This window comes from Suricata suricatta, chromosome 10, assembly GCF_006229205.1.
Source record: "Suricata suricatta isolate VVHF042 chromosome 10, meerkat_22Aug2017_6uvM2_HiC, whole genome shotgun sequence".
Classification (NCBI taxonomy): domain Eukaryota; kingdom Metazoa; phylum Chordata; class Mammalia; order Carnivora; family Herpestidae; genus Suricata; species Suricata suricatta.
The window spans coordinates 119,789,810-119,805,425 of NC_043709.1; the positions used below are offsets into that span (position 1 = coordinate 119,789,810).

Genomic DNA, 15,616 nt, shown 5'->3' on the forward strand with positions numbered 1-15,616 from the left:
TTAGCCTAAGGAGGGTTTAAAGGGGGATCCCTTGGACTTAGTTGGGAAAATCCATGTTTGTGTTCTCTCTCTCTCTCTTTTTTTAAGTGTCAGCTTATTTTTTTAGTTGTAAAATATACATTAAATTTGCCATTTTAACCATTTTTAAGTGTGTGTACAGTCCAGTAGTGTTAAATACATTCACATTGTTGCACAATCAGTCTCCAGGAGTTTTTAGTCTTATTAAACTGCTAACTCTGTAGTTATTAAACAACATCTTTCCAATTCTCCCTCCCCTCTTGCCCAGAGCAACTAGAGTTCTTTCTTGTTTGTATGAATTTGACTGTTCTAGATACTTTATAAGAATAGAATCATACAGTATTTGTCTTTTTGTGAATGCCTTATTTCCTTTAGTAGTTTAAACCTTCCCTTAAGGTTTATCCATTTATAGCATGTATTTGAATTTCCTTTTTTAAGGCTAAATAATATTCCATTTTGCATATATAACGTCATTTTATTTGTTTATCGGTTGAGAGACACTTAGATTGCTTCTACCTTCTGATTATTGTGAATAAGCTGCTTTGAATGTAGTTGTGCAAATAACCCATTTGAATCTCCATTTTACCCAGAAATACAATTGCTGGATCATATGTTAGTTCTATTTTAAAATAGAGTGTCATACTGTTTTCTATAATGGGTGCACCATTTTATATTCCTGCCAACAGTGCCCAAGGATTCTTTTTCCACATCCTTGGTAACACCTATTATTTTGTTCATTTGTTTTTGATAGTAATCATACTACTGGGTATGAGGTGTTAAATGTTAGATTTCATATTTTACATATTTTTTAATATTGAGTATCAAGCAATAAAACACTTGAAACTGATGAGTGGGAGAGGAAGAAAAGAATTTACATTTCATCTTATTCTATCATTTGCTATGGTTGCTATAACAAATTATCTCAAATTTCTAACAGTATCAATTTATTATCTTACTGTCTGTTGGTTAGAAGTTTGACATGGACTGGCTGCGTTAAAATCAGAGCATTGGTGGGCTTTGTCCCCCTTTTTTTTTTTTTTTTGGTGCTAGGAGAGAATCTGTTTCCTTACCATTTCCAGCTTCTAGAAGCTGCCTGCTTTTTTCTTTGCATAATGGCCTCATCCTCTGTGTTCAAAGCCATTAGTGTTGGGTCGAGTCTGTCTTATGCCTATGCCTGTCTGATTCTCAGATTCAAATTTTATGACAACGAGGATGATTAGATTTGGCTTTGTCAGACAATCTAGGATAATCTGTCTGTCTCAGCATTCTTAAATACATTTGTTTAGTTCCTTTTGCTATTTAAGGTAACATATTCACAGGCTTATCTCTGAGAGTATTACTTGCCTACTATATCTGCTTCACTGTTATTTACCTGCCTTATTACAAGTAGGTGTTACTGATGAGTCTAACAAGAAGATAAAACATGTATGAATTTTTATGCACCCAATATAGGAGCAACCAAGTATATAAAGAAAATATTAATACCTAAAGGGAGAAATAGACAGCAATATAATAACACCTCATTACATCATTGGATAGAACATTGAGACAGAAAGTCAGTAAAGAAATATCAGCCTTAAACAACACATGAGACAGGATGGACTTGGACAGATAATTTATAGAACCTTCCATTTAAAAACACAAGAATATACATTCTTCTCAAGTGCACATGGAACATTTTCTAAGACAAATAATATGTTAAGCTGTTAAGTCTTACTAAATTTAAGAAGTTTGAAATTATATCATCTTTTCTGACCACAGTGATATGAAACTAGAAATTAATTGCAAGAATAAAACTGGGACATTCACAGATAAGTCAAGATTGAACAGCATTGCTACTGAATAATTAATGGGTCAGAGAAAAAAAATAAAAAATGAAATAAAAATTTGAGATAAAAATGCAAATATAGCATTCTGAAATTATTGGATGCAGCAAAAACAGTGTTAAGAGGAAAGTTCATAGTAATTAATGCCTACCTCAAGAAAAAAGAAAAATCTCAACATAGCTTTATACTTCAAGAAACTAGAAAAAGATGAACAGATGAAGTCTTGAGTTGGTAAAAGGAGGGAAATAACAGTTTAGAACAAAAATAAAGACTTAAAAAGACCATAGAAAAGATCATGAAACTAAGATCCGGTTCTTTGAAAAGATAAACAAGATTGACAGACTTTTAGACTCAACCAAGAGAAAAGAGGAATCAAAATAAAAAATGGAAGAGATTTCAGCTGATACCATACAGATATACAAAGGGTCATAAGAAAGCACTGTGAACAGTCACACACACCAACAAAACGGACAACCTAGAAGAAATTGGTGAATTTCTAGAAACATGTCACCTTTTGAGACTGAATCATGAAATGAAAAATCTGAACACACTGATTACTAGTAATGAAATTGAATCAGTAATCAAAAACCTCCCAACAAACAAGATTCCATCATCAGATGGCTTCACTGGTGAATTCTACCAGACATTCAAAGAAAAATTAATATCAGTCTTTCTAAACACTTCAAAAAAAGAGAAGTGGGGAAACTCTCTCAAACCCATTTTACTAGGCCAGCATTACTCTGATACCAAAACCAGACAAGGACACCACAAGAATGGGAAAGCACAGGACAGTATCCCTGATGAACATAGGTGTAAGAATCCTCAACAAAATATTAGCAAAACGAATTCAGTAACACATTAAAAGTATTGTACACTGGGACGCCAGGGTGGCTCAGTCAGATAAGCATACAGCTCATGATTTAGACTCAGGTCATGATCTCACAGTTTCTGAGATCGAGCCCCATGCTGGGCTCCACACCGACCCCACGGAACCTGCTTGGGATTCTCCCTTTCCTCTCTCTGTCCCTCCCCCACTTGCACACACGTGTGCTCTCTTTCAAAATAAACGCTTTTTAAAATGTATCATGCACCATGATCAAGTGGCAATTATTCCAGTGAAGCAAGGATGGGTCAACACACCACATGAACAAAATAAATGATAAAATTTATATGGTCGGCTAAGTAGATAAAATTCACAAAATTCAACATCCATTTTTGATAAAAGCTTTCCATGAAGTGGGTATAGAACATACCTCAGCATAATAAAAGCCATATATGACAAGCTCACAGCTAGCATCATACTTGACAGTGAAAAACCAAAAGATTTTCTTCTGAGATCAGGAATAAGACAAGGGCGTCCACTCACCACTTTTATTCAGCACAGTACTAGAAGGCCTAGCCAAAGCAATTAAGCAAGTAAAAGAAATAGAAGGCATCCAAATGAAAAAAGAAGAAATAAAACTCACTGTTTTCAGATGACATTATATATAGAAAACCCTAAAGATTTCATTAAAAAACTGTTAGAACTAGTAAGCAAATTTAGTAAAGTTTCAGGATGCAAAATCAGTACACCAGGAGGTATTACATAACTTGTTTCCAAAATTAGGTTTCATTAGCACATGCATTTATTAAATAATTTGGGCTTTAGTGCCTTTTTTGTTAACTTTTCTCTCTCAAACTGCTAGTGACTAGTTCCAGTTGCCAGTTCTTGCAATTCCACTCTGTTTCGAAGCTTTTTTTTTTTTTTTTATTTTTATTAAACTACAACATTCTCCTCTTTCCTTTAAATAAAATATTTCAGAAATGCGGAAAGTACAGAGACCAATACAGGCATCATGAATTTATTACTAATTTAACATCTGTTAATATTTTGCCATATTTTCATAGATCCTTTTCCAATTTATGAAATATTTGATACATTTTAAGCAATACATACAAGCTCTGTAGCATGCAATAAATACTCAGGATCCTTTCACCAATTTAATAGAATGTTCCTAATGTTGTTGAACCTAGCGCGTTCCCCTATTACACCACTGCGTTCCCCAGAGTTTATCTACTATCCTGACTTTTATGTTTATCATTCCTTTGCTCTGTTTGGAATGTGTGCCTGTATAAAAAGCACATTCCCTTGTTTCATTCTTTTCTCTGCCAGAGTAAATGGTGCTTCTTCTGATTCTCCATTATCTCATTATCCCCCCCCCCCAAGTTTTTAATGAGATAAAATTCACATAACATAAAAGTTACCATGTTAAACTGTTTTAAAGTATACAATTCAGACATTTTTAGTATATTCACAATGTTGTATAACTGTCCCCACCAACTAGTTCCAAACATTTTCATCAAACCAAAAGGAAGTCACATATATCGCAAGCCCCCTTTCTCTGCTAAATCACCCAGGAACCACTACTCTACTTTCAGGCTCTATAGATTTGCCTGTTTTGGACATTTCATATAGAGGGAATCGTGCAGCAGGGGGCCGTGTAAGCATAAGGTTTATGTGTGTTGTAGCATGTATCAGTAGTTCATTCTTCATTTATGACTGAATAACACATTGTATGAGTACACCTCATTTTGTTTATCTGTTCATTGGTTGACACTTGTGTTGTCTGTCCTTGGATAGTATGAAAGATGTTGCTGTGAACATTCGTGTACAAGTTTTTGTGTGGATATTTGTTTTTATTTGTCTTGGGTATGTTCTTGAGAGTAGAATTGCTAGGTCAAATGGTAACTCTGTTGTTTTGAGGAACTGCAATACTGTTTTCCATAGCATTTCTAATATTTAACATTTCTGTTAGCAATATATGAGGGATCCAACCTCTTCAATCCTCACCGAGACTTGTTATTCTCTTCTCTTCTTTTCTCTTCTCTTCTCTCTTTTCGTTCATCAGAGCTATCCAAGCTGGTGTCAAGTGGTGTCTCATTGTGGTTTTGATTTGCTTTTTCCTAATGACTGATGATATTAGCGTCTTTTAATGTTCTAATTGGCCATTTCTAGATCTTCTTTGGAGAAATATCTATTCCTGTTTTCTGTGTGTGAGTTCTTACAATTTTTGTTTTTAAGAATTTGCCCCCCCAAAAGAATTTACCCATGTCACCTGCGTTTTTAATTTGTTTGCATATAGTTATCATAGTATTCTCTTTATAATCTTTTTAATTTGATAAGGTGGGTATTTTTAGCGATCCCCTTTCATTCCTGATTTTAGTAATTTGAGTCTTCTGTTCTCTCTGTCATTTCTTTTTTTAATTAAAAAATTTTTTTTAATGTTTTTATTTATTTTTGAGAGAGAGAGAGAGAGAGACAGCGTGAGCAGAGGAGGCTCAGAGAGAGAGGGAGACACAGAATCTGGAGCAGGCCCCATGCTCTGAGCTAGCTGTCAGCACAGAACCGGACATGGGGCTCGAACCCACAGACCGTGAGATCATGACCTGAGCCAAAGTTGGACACTTAACTGACTGAGCCACCCAGGAGCCCCAGTTTTGTTCATCTTTTAAACCAACTTTTAACATTTAACATTTTAGTTCCTATTTTTATTCCATGTCTGTTGTTTATCATTTCCTTCTGCTTGCTTTGCTTTTTTTCTAGTTTCTAAGGTGGAAAATTATTGATTTAAAATTTAATTTTTAATTTCTTAAAATGTTTATTCATTTTTGAGGGAGAGAGAGTGTTTGCAAGCATGGGAGGGGCAAAGAGAGAGGAGGACAAAGGATATGAAGCAGGCTCCTTGCTGCAGTAGTGACCCCAATGCGGGGCTCGAACCCATGAACTGTGAGATCATGACTTGAGGCGGAGGTTGGACGCTTAACCAACTGAGCCACCCAGACGCCCCAAAATTGGTACTTCCTCATAAGGAAATTGATTATCATCAATACAAAGAAAAATACATTTAGGGAAACAATATAAATAAAACTGAAAAAACAAATTAGGCACAGTGGGATGAATTTTATGTGACCCGAGAAATTTAGGAGAAATAATGTTAAAGTTACTGTCTCAATAAAGGATAAAGAGAACAGGTAGGAGAAGATAAAAATGTAAAACTCTTCTAGTACATTTTGGAAACTTTTAAGGCAATTTGGAAAGACAAAATAATCATTTGAATATTTTAAAGAATAATATATGGGGGATGAACTTTAAAATAGGTACCCATGGAGTGAAGTGCCTTATATTTTGTGACATTTGATTGGTTTTATGGTAGTGCCTTGGGCTTGGCCAGCTTGATTAGGAGAATTTAGATTTAATGATGACACTAAAGTAGAAGTGTGGCTTCTGGGTTTTATTCAGTAGGTATGTGTAAAATGCTTAAAATGATGCAACAAATCATATGTATACGGGGATTATGGTTTGCTTTTAAAGTCCAGTTGAAAACTAACGTCTCATCTGCCTGGTTCTAATTGTTCTGTTTCAGGTATGATTTTACTCTAGTGCGTTTTAGGTTTTTTAACAATTTCACTCATTTACAAGTTTTTCTTACTAGACTATAAACTCATTTACAGTAGGGTTGGGTTTTATTCATCTTTATTTCATTGGTGTTTTGCTTATCATCTACTTGATGCTCCATAAATATTGAATGAATAAATAAATCATTGTCAGTTACTACATAGTTCTGGAAGAGTTTTCATATATTCTTGGCAATACGTTCATTTTCTTTGGGAATTAAACTTTGCAATAGGTAGTCTTGTTTCTCTCAAGAGCAGCAACTTGGTTTTTTGCTACAGCAATGCATTTGCTTCATTTGTCCTGGCAATTCCCATTTTCAATATAATTTTGATATAGTAGATTAAAGTAGCTAAAGTGCTTAGATCTGTTTTCACAGCAATATATTGCTAATTGATTTCTGTGCCCCATTTACTATGCTTTTAAATTTTCTTTAATTATGGCACTTCTAGTTTGTCATGACCATGTTCATTAAACAAATCTCATTTGATGGAGGAGTCAAAGTAATGTTGACCAATTATTCATAAATAGCTGCTATAGGATTGAGAATGAGCATGAATGCTAATTGATTTTAGAGGTGAACATTCTTCCTCAAGAATGGAATCCTACTGAGGTTTGTCATAACAGTTTGTAGGAACCGAGATCTTTGCTGTTTACATATGTCCCCTCTTCATTTCAGGGAAGCCGTAGGAAGGTAGGGATCTAAGAACAGAGATGAGCAATTCTCAGGCTTCACCACAGTCTGTTAATCATTTGAGATTCACTACACGTAATGAGGTATTACTGATAGGAGGAGCTGTTGCTGTGAACACTGTGGAGATTGAGAACCATTGATCTAGATGATTCTAGATCTAATTTCTTTTTAATCACAGTAGACTTGTTTTTCCTTCTTACCTGATGTAGTAGGCCATATTCTTTATTTCTATACATTACATTATTACATTCCAGGATGCAGCAAATGCTACTGTTTGTCCCAATGTTTGTTCCTATGCTGGAAGGAATTTAGAGCCTTGCTAAGTAGTATAAGACGGAAACTGTAGATAAGATGGTAAGATTTTTTTCCATTTCAAATCAGCCAAGCTATTTATCTCTTGGATCACTCTAAGCTTCTGGAAGATAGGATTCAAAGACTCTTAAGTGATAAACACAGAAGGATATTAACATTTGGATGGTGAATCAGCCACTGGGAAGAAAAAGTAATTTTCAGTATGCATGTTAACTACTACAAACAAAAATGAACTTACAGGTGTCTCATTGAAACTGCAAGAGAGACAGAACCTGAAAAGGGAAAGGATTAGTATAAATAGAGATTAATTTGTAAGAATTACTTTTAAATTAATTAAATGGTAATGCCATTACTAGTCTCTTTATTTAGAGTGCTGCCTTTTTATTTTAGCAAAAACTAATTTATAATCACTTAATTTTCCATAGTTTTTTGTTTTGTTTCTTACTTTAACCCTACTGATTGTTCCCCCCATAGTGTCTTAAATTTCTTGACTTGTACTTATCATAGTAGCTTTTAGGAACTGATTATTAAAATTTTTAAAGTAAAGTGTGTCTTTTCTTTAGACAGAGATGACAGTTCTACACTAACAAAGCAGGAGCTTAAATTCATAGGTATGTACCAAATTCAAGCATGATTTTAAGGGGAATAGCATTAAATTAATTAATCATAATGTAGCTTAGGAATCTTCTTATATAAAGCAGTAATGGGCATCTGTAGTCCCAGAAATGATAACTGAAAGGAATTCTCCATAATTCTGGGGGGTTGGTGGGATGACTGTTAACATGCTCTTGTTGTACTTGTTTGAATTTGTCATATTGCCTAACATACGGTAGGGTGGGTTTTAGGGTTTCTAAAATTATTTACCTGTCAGGGTCTAGATGCCTAGACCTCTTTCTACATCTATGACCCTTCTCTCTCACTGCGGGAAAGAAGAATCTGAGACCACATTCCATGATTTATAATAATTTTCTAATTCTGTAATGTACTTTTCAAGTACTTCTGGGTCTGTTGAGAGTGATCATGTGTATTCTGGAAACACTATTCTTAACCGATTACTGTAGGCAGCTACTCCCTCCCCTAAAATTCCAAGCCTCACATGTTACGAAAACTAATCTTGTGCGCTACGAGTACCTGCAATATGGAACTTTTCCTTCTCAAAGGTGTCTTAGCTTTTTTTCATTTGAAAAGTATAAAGTGCTTTCTGTGTCTAAAAATCCCAGTCGTTTTCTTTGGGGAAGTAATTCTATACTGCAAATGGATCCTTTCAGGAACATAAAACCTAAAAGGATAAATAGGTGCATCAATAATAGTTTGAAGACATATAGTTATAACTTCTTTAATGATCTACAGTATAAAGAGAATTCAAGGTCGGGGAAAATTACTTTCAGCTGAGAGAATGAGATGTCCAGAGAATGTAACATTTTACCTGATGCTTAAAGAATATATAAAATTGAGCTCTTTGGAGACAGGGATCAGGGATAGACTCCCAGTCCCTGGAATACAAATAGCACAAGCAGTGACACATAGGTGTGTAAAGTGATGGTGATACTGATATTTGATGTGAAATATATGAAAACCGACTGAGCCTTACATATTAGCAAAAGGAATTGAAAATAGTTGGTAGTTGGGAAATAGTTGGGGAAAAAAATAAAACCTGTTGTTAGGAAGGTTCATCTATCTAGCATATAGGAATATTGAAAGGAGCACAGAGAAACCAATTAGAATTTTTTGTAATCGAGCTGAATGTATTGAGGGTCTGAGTAAGGCTAATGGAAGTAAGACTAATAGGACAAATGTTACTAAAAAAGAACTGGTAATGGGGTGCCTGGGTGGCTCAGTCGGTTGAGTGTCTGGCTTCAGCTCAGGTCATGATCTCACAGTTTGTGAGTTCGAGCCCTGCGTTGGGCTCTGTGCTGACAGCTCAGAGTCTGGAATCTGCTTCAGATTCTATGTCTCCCTCTCTCTCTGATCCTTCCCCACTCACACACACACACACTCTCTCTCTCTCAAAAATAAAATAAACAGAAAAATAAAGAAAAAAAAGAACTGGTAGTATTTGTCAATAAATTGAATGGCAGTAGCTGGGAGAGGATGAGTATTCATTTACCAACAAGCTGTTTAGGCAGAGATGTTTAGCATGCAAATGAACAGATCAGCATGAAGGAGGAGTGGAAGTAAATCCATATGGGGGTAAATATAAACTCTAAAACTGGTCATGGCTGAGCAGGGTTGGTAGGGAAGACAGAAAGGTTGGATCAGGTTTCTTTTAAAATAGGAAAGTATTAATAAGTGGAAAGGAAGACTCTAGAAAGATAAAGGGTTATGATGCAAGAGAAGACTATTTCATGAACCAAAGAAACTGGACAGATGAGGTGAAAAAGTAGAAAAGGAACTTGAAGGAAGACAATAGCTGTGAACATTGAGCATAAAAAAAAAAGTAGTAGTATTTTAACCTCCACACTTTGGGGTTTAATGAATGTTAATGAATTAGTAGATGATTTTAGAAGTAGGTTTTCTCTCCAAAAGAAATGATTACTTTCAGGTATACATTATTTGCAAAAGTGGTCCCGTTAGTGTACTTGAGAAAAATGTTTTAATGATTACATAATAGTGATAATGGATCCTGTATATATAAAGACTCTTTTTTAATTCTCAGGGTTTTCTGAGAAGTGATCTCCTTTTCTCCTGTATTCTTTATCAAAAATGTATCTATCTTTCATTCTGTTCTCTGCCTGCTCCTAACTGAATTAGTCACCAAGTGGTACCTTCTAAATATTTTTTCTAAATAATTACTTTGAAGCTTCCTAGACATGACATTTTATATCTAGTTTATTATTGTCAAAATCCCACCTTCTCACAGCTGAGAGTTGGTCCAGATCCGTATCATTTCTTTCATACATTATTGTATTAGTCTCCTTTTGGTTTTGTCAGTATACTTGGAATTGATCAGGTGGGCTAACTCAAGCCAGTATGGCAGAAATGAATGTCACTTAATCATTTATGATTAAAACACTACTGTCAAGAATTACCCAGAACTGCTTATTTTTCCTTAAAGTAATCTTGGGAAAATGAGTTATAATTGGAAAGTTACTTCGTTAGTGAATCTGACATCAGAACAAGGACAATTAGTTAGATCATGTTTAAAGATTATCAGTATGTGGGGCACCTGGGTGGCTCAGGCAGTTAAGCATCCAATGCGTGATTTCTTTTCAGTTCCTGATCTCAGGGTCATGAGATCTAGGTTGTGAGATCAAGCCTGGTTTAGGACTCCACCCCCAGTTTAAGATTCTCTCTCTTCCACTGCCCCTCTCTTGCTCTTGTGTGCAGGCACTCTGTCTCTCCAAAAATAAAAAGTTTATCAGCATCTTAATAATGCTCTTTTTCTTTCTGTATAATGCAGTTGATTGCTTCCTTTCAGCTTCCTTTCACATTCATGTCTAGTCCTGTGTTTGCAGGAGCTATGCCCATGTCCCAGTTACCTTGATGATTAAACCTGGAGTTAGAAATCACGTCTTATGGTGAGCTGCTTCTAGAGATGACCTATATGACTTGTTTCACACTCAGAGGGTCCTATTATTTAAGGATCTCTAGATATATGTATGCACCTATTCCTGACAGGTGGTATTTTTATATAATAATCACTAGGCATTTGAAATTATACTTCTCAGATTTTTTGGCATTGTGCTTCTAATATTTGGAGAAACTAATATTTTCATTCAAAAGATGTATAACAAACTTACATTCAGAGTTGTTTCTGGGTATGTCAAGATATAGGGGACCAAAATTCTTTAATCCATGTTGGTAGTGATAGGAAATCTGATATTCTACGCAGATCAAGTCCTAAGGAAACTGGATAGAAAATAAATCAGTGTAAAGAAGATAGGAAAGACATGAGGGATGATGATAATATGAAACAAAGTAAATATTTAAAAGAAACAAGTTAGAGGGGCACCTAATGGCGCAGTCTGTTAAGCATCTGACTCTTGATTTGAGCTCAGGTCATGATCTCATGGTTCATGAGATTAAGTCCTGCATTGGTTCCAGCAACGGAGCATGCTTGGGATTCTCTCTCTGCCATTCCCCCACTTGCTCTCTGTCTAAAACATTAAAAAATTTAAAAATTGACAAAAACTATCAGTAGAAATTTTAGGTGTGGAAAACTGTAAGAGTCAAAGTAAAGAACAAATAAAGGTACAAACAACAGTGGATACAGTGAAGAACAAAATAATGGGTTTTATACATATTTAAAATAAAAACCATATAGACTGGAGGATAGACGTAGAATCCAGATAACAGGGCCTCCAGAAAGGGAGAGAGAGAAACATGGGGAGGAGGAAATAATCTGAAGAAATAATGGAAATAAACATCATTTAAAAAAGAGAGAGAGAGAAAGAGAGAGACCTTAGTTTGAAGTGGCCCATAGAGGGCCAAAGAAAAATGAGTGAAGGAAAAATTCTCATTTAGACACATTATAGGGGAAATTTAAAAATATCACAGACAAGGAAAGAATTCTAAAACATGGACTATTAAGATGAAGTCTTTCTTGGAGAGAGATCTACGAGGACTACATAAAAATAACTTTGGTTCTAAGGAGATGCTGCAAGATATAAAATGTCTAGATTTAAGAGCTTATTATCATAGCAAGAAAAAATTGTTAATACTGGGAGTATAAAGATTACAGTTATATTTCTTGTAGCATCTCCTGGATTCAGTTATCAAATGATATTTAAGTAGCTTACCTAGCAACTTGGAAATATGTCCGTGATGTGTTTTCCCTGACCCCAAACCCAGACAACAAATTGTATATATATATTATGCATAAAATAATATATACACGGCACAAAGGATTATCAGTTTCTTATGCTGTTTTCATGGTACTCAAATTCTATTGGAAGAGACAAAAAATATAAATGAATAATTGCAAAATAAAACGGGCAAAATTATCATGGTGATTATGTTAAAATAATAGATTTGAGAGTAGTTTTGTTTCTTGTCTTCATTTTTTAAAGTGAATTTTATTTTATTTTGTTGTAAGGTCAGGTCAGGGGTGCCTGGCTGACTCAGTCAATAGAACACGAGACTCTTAATCTTACAGGCATGAGTTCAGGCCTTCCAATGGGCATGGAATTTATTATTTTTTTAAATTTCTATTTAGTTTAGGTTTTATTTTTTAAGTTGATTGTCAGATTGGTTTCCATATAACACCAGTGCTCTTCCCCACAATGCCCCCCCCATTAAACAGCCCCCCCTCCCCCTTCAGCACATGGTTTTCAGTATTCAATAGTCCCTCAGGTTTTGTGTCCCTCTCTCTCCCCAACTCTCTTTCCCCCTTCCCCTCCCCATGGTCCTCCATTAGGTTTCTCCTGTTAGGCCTATGATTGTAAACATGTCAAATTGGTTTCCATACAACACCCAATGCTCTTCCCCACAAGTGCCCTCCTCCATCACCACCACCTCTTTTCCCCCTCCCCTTTCCCCTTCAACTCTCAGTTCATTTTCAGTATTCAATAATCTCTCAGGTTTTGCATCCCTCTCTCTCCCCAACTCTTTCCCTCTTCCCCTCCCCATGGTCCTCCATTAGGTTTCTCCTGTTCTCCTGTTAGACCTATGAGTGCATACATATGGGATCTGTCCTTCTCTGCCTGACTTATTTCACTTAGCATGACACCCTCGAGGTCCATCCACTTTGCTACAAATGGCCATATTTCATTCTTTCTCATTGCCATGGAGTACTCCATTGTGTGTATATATGTGTGTGTGTGTGTGTGTGTGTGTGTGTGTGTGTGTGTATATATATATGCACACCATATTTTCTTGATCCATTCGTCAGGTGATGGACATTTAGGCTCTTTCCATGTTTTGGCTATTGTTGACAGTGCTGCTATGAACATTGGGGTACATGTGCCCCTATGCATCAGCACTTCTGTATCCCATGGGTAATTCCCTAGCAGTGCTATTGCTGGGTCATAGGGGAGTTCTATTTGATAATTTTTGAGGAACCTCCACACTGTTTTCCAGAGCGGCTGCACCAGTTTACAGTCCCACCAACAGTGTAGGAGAGTGCCCGTCTCTCCACACCCTCACCGGCATCTATAGTCTCTTGATTTGCTCATTTTAGCCACTCTGACTTGCATCAGGTCGTATCTCAGTGTGGTTTTGATTTGTATTTCCCTGGTGATGAGTGACATTAAGCATCGTTTCATGTGCCTGTAGGTCATCTGGATGTCCTCTTTGGAGAAGTGTCTATTCATGTCTTTTGCCCATTTCTTCACTGGATTATTCATTTGTCGGGTGTGGAGTTTGTTGAGTTCCTTGTAGATTTTGGATAGTAGCCCTTTCTCTGATATGTCATTTGCAACTATCTTCATTGTTTCCTTTGTGGCGCAGAAGCTTTTTATCTTGATGTGGTCCCACTAGTTCATTTTTGCTTTTATTTCCCTTGCATTTGGGGATGTGTCGAGTAGGAAATTGCTGCAGTTGAGGTCAAGGAGGCTGTTTCCTACTTTCTCCTCGAGGGTTTTGATGGTTTCCTGTCTCACATTCAGGTCTTTCAGCCATTTTGAGTTAATTTTTGTGTATGGTGTAAGAAAGTAGTCTAGTTTCATTCTTCTGCATGTTGCTGTCCAGTTCTCCCAGTGCCAACTGCTAAAGAGGGCAGTCTTTTTTCCATCGGATACTCTTTCCTGCTTTGTCAAAAATAATTGGCCATACATTTGTGGGCCCAGTTCTGGGTTCTCTATTCTATTCCATTGGTCTATGTGTCTGCTTTTGTGCCAATACCATACTGTCTTGATGATGACAGCTTTGGTGTAGAGGCGAAAGTCCAGGATTGTGATGCCTCCGATTTTGGTTTTCTTCTTCAATATTACTTTGGCTATTTGGGGTCTTTTGTGGTTCCATACAAATTTTAGGATAGTTTCTTCTTGCTTTGAGAAGAACGCTGGTGTTTTGATGGGGATTGCATTGAATGTGTAGATTGCTTTGGATAGTAATGACATTTTCACAATGTTGCTTCTTCCGATCCATGAGCATGGAATGTTTTTCCATTTCTTGGTGTCTTCTTCAATCTCTTTCATAAGTTTTCTATAGTTTTCATCATATACGTCTTTTACATCCTTTACTCCTAGGTATTTTATGGTTTTTCGTGCAATCATGAATGGGATCAGTTGTTTGATTTCTCTTTGCGCTGCTTCATTATTGGTGTATAGGAATGCAGCTGGTTTCTGTACATTGATTTTGTACCCTGCACCTTTACTGAATTCATTGATCAGTTCTAGAAGGCTTCTGGTATAGTCTGCCGGGTTTTCCATGTAGAGTATCATGTCATCTGCGAAAAGTGAAAGTTTGACTTCTTCTTTGCCAATTCTGATGCCTTTTATTTCCTTTTGTTGTCTGGTTGCTGATGCTAGGACTTCCAGCACTATGTTAAACAACGGTGGTGAGAGTGGACACCCCTGTCGTGTTCCTGATCTGAGGGGGAAAGCTCTCAGTTTTTCCCCATTGAGGATGATATTAGCTGTGGGCTTTTCATAAACTGCTTTTATAATGTTTAGGTAAGTTCCTTCTATTCCGACTTTCTCAAGGGTTTTTATTAAGAAAGGGTGCTGTATTTTGTCAAATGCTTTTTCTACATCTATCGACAGGATCATATGGTTTTTATCTTTCCTTCTGTTAATGTGATGTATCAAATTGATGGATTTGCAAATATTGAACTAGCCCTGTAACGCAGGAATGAATCCCACTTGATCATGATGGATAATTCTTTTTATATCCTGTTGAATTCGATTTGCTAATTTCTTGTTGAAAATTTTTACATCTGTATTCATTAAGGATATTAGTCTGTAGTTCTCTTTTTTTGCTGAGTCCCTGTCTGGTGTGGGAGTCGAAGTGATGCTGGCTTCATAGAATGAGTTTGGAAGTTTTCCTTCTATTTCTATATTTTGGAATAGTTTGAGAAGAATGGGTATGAGCTCTGCTTTAAATGTCTGGTAAAATTCCCCTGGGAATCCATCTGGCCCTGAGCTCTTATTCATTGGGAGATTTTTGATAATGGATTCAATTTCTTTACTGGTTTTTGATCTGTTCGTGCTTTCTATCTCTTCCTGTTTGAACTTTGGTAGTCCATGTACCTTTAGGAATTTGTCCATTTCTTCTTGGTTGTCCAGTTTGTTGGCATATAGTTTTTCATAGTAATCTCTAATGATTGCTTGTATTTCTAAGGGATTGGTTGCAATAGATCCATTTTCATTCATGATTTGGTCTGTTTGGGTGCTCTCTCTTTTCTTTTTGAGGAGCCTGACTAGAGGGTTATCAATTTTGTTTATTTTTTCAAAA

General features: G+C 36.1%; 1 protein-coding gene across 13 annotated transcripts in view; it reads left to right on the forward strand.

Annotated features, from left to right (window-relative positions):
• Positions 1-15,616, forward strand: part of MLLT10 (MLLT10 histone lysine methyltransferase DOT1L cofactor) — a 235,419-nt gene that overhangs the window by 172,559 nt on the left and 47,244 nt on the right. For 11 of the 13 annotated variants that reach the window (XR_003914122.1, XM_029953345.1, XM_029953343.1 and 8 more), the window contains one exon: positions 7,846-7,893. The exons of the other annotated variants lie outside the window; for them this stretch is intronic. Coding sequence is in view for 10 of the 11 variants with exons in the window: in XM_029953345.1 (XP_029809205.1) it covers positions 7,846-7,893 (48 nt within the window). In the remaining variant the exon portion in view is untranslated. The remainder of the gene's footprint in view (positions 1-7,845; positions 7,894-15,616) is intronic. 13 annotated transcript variants of the gene reach the window in all.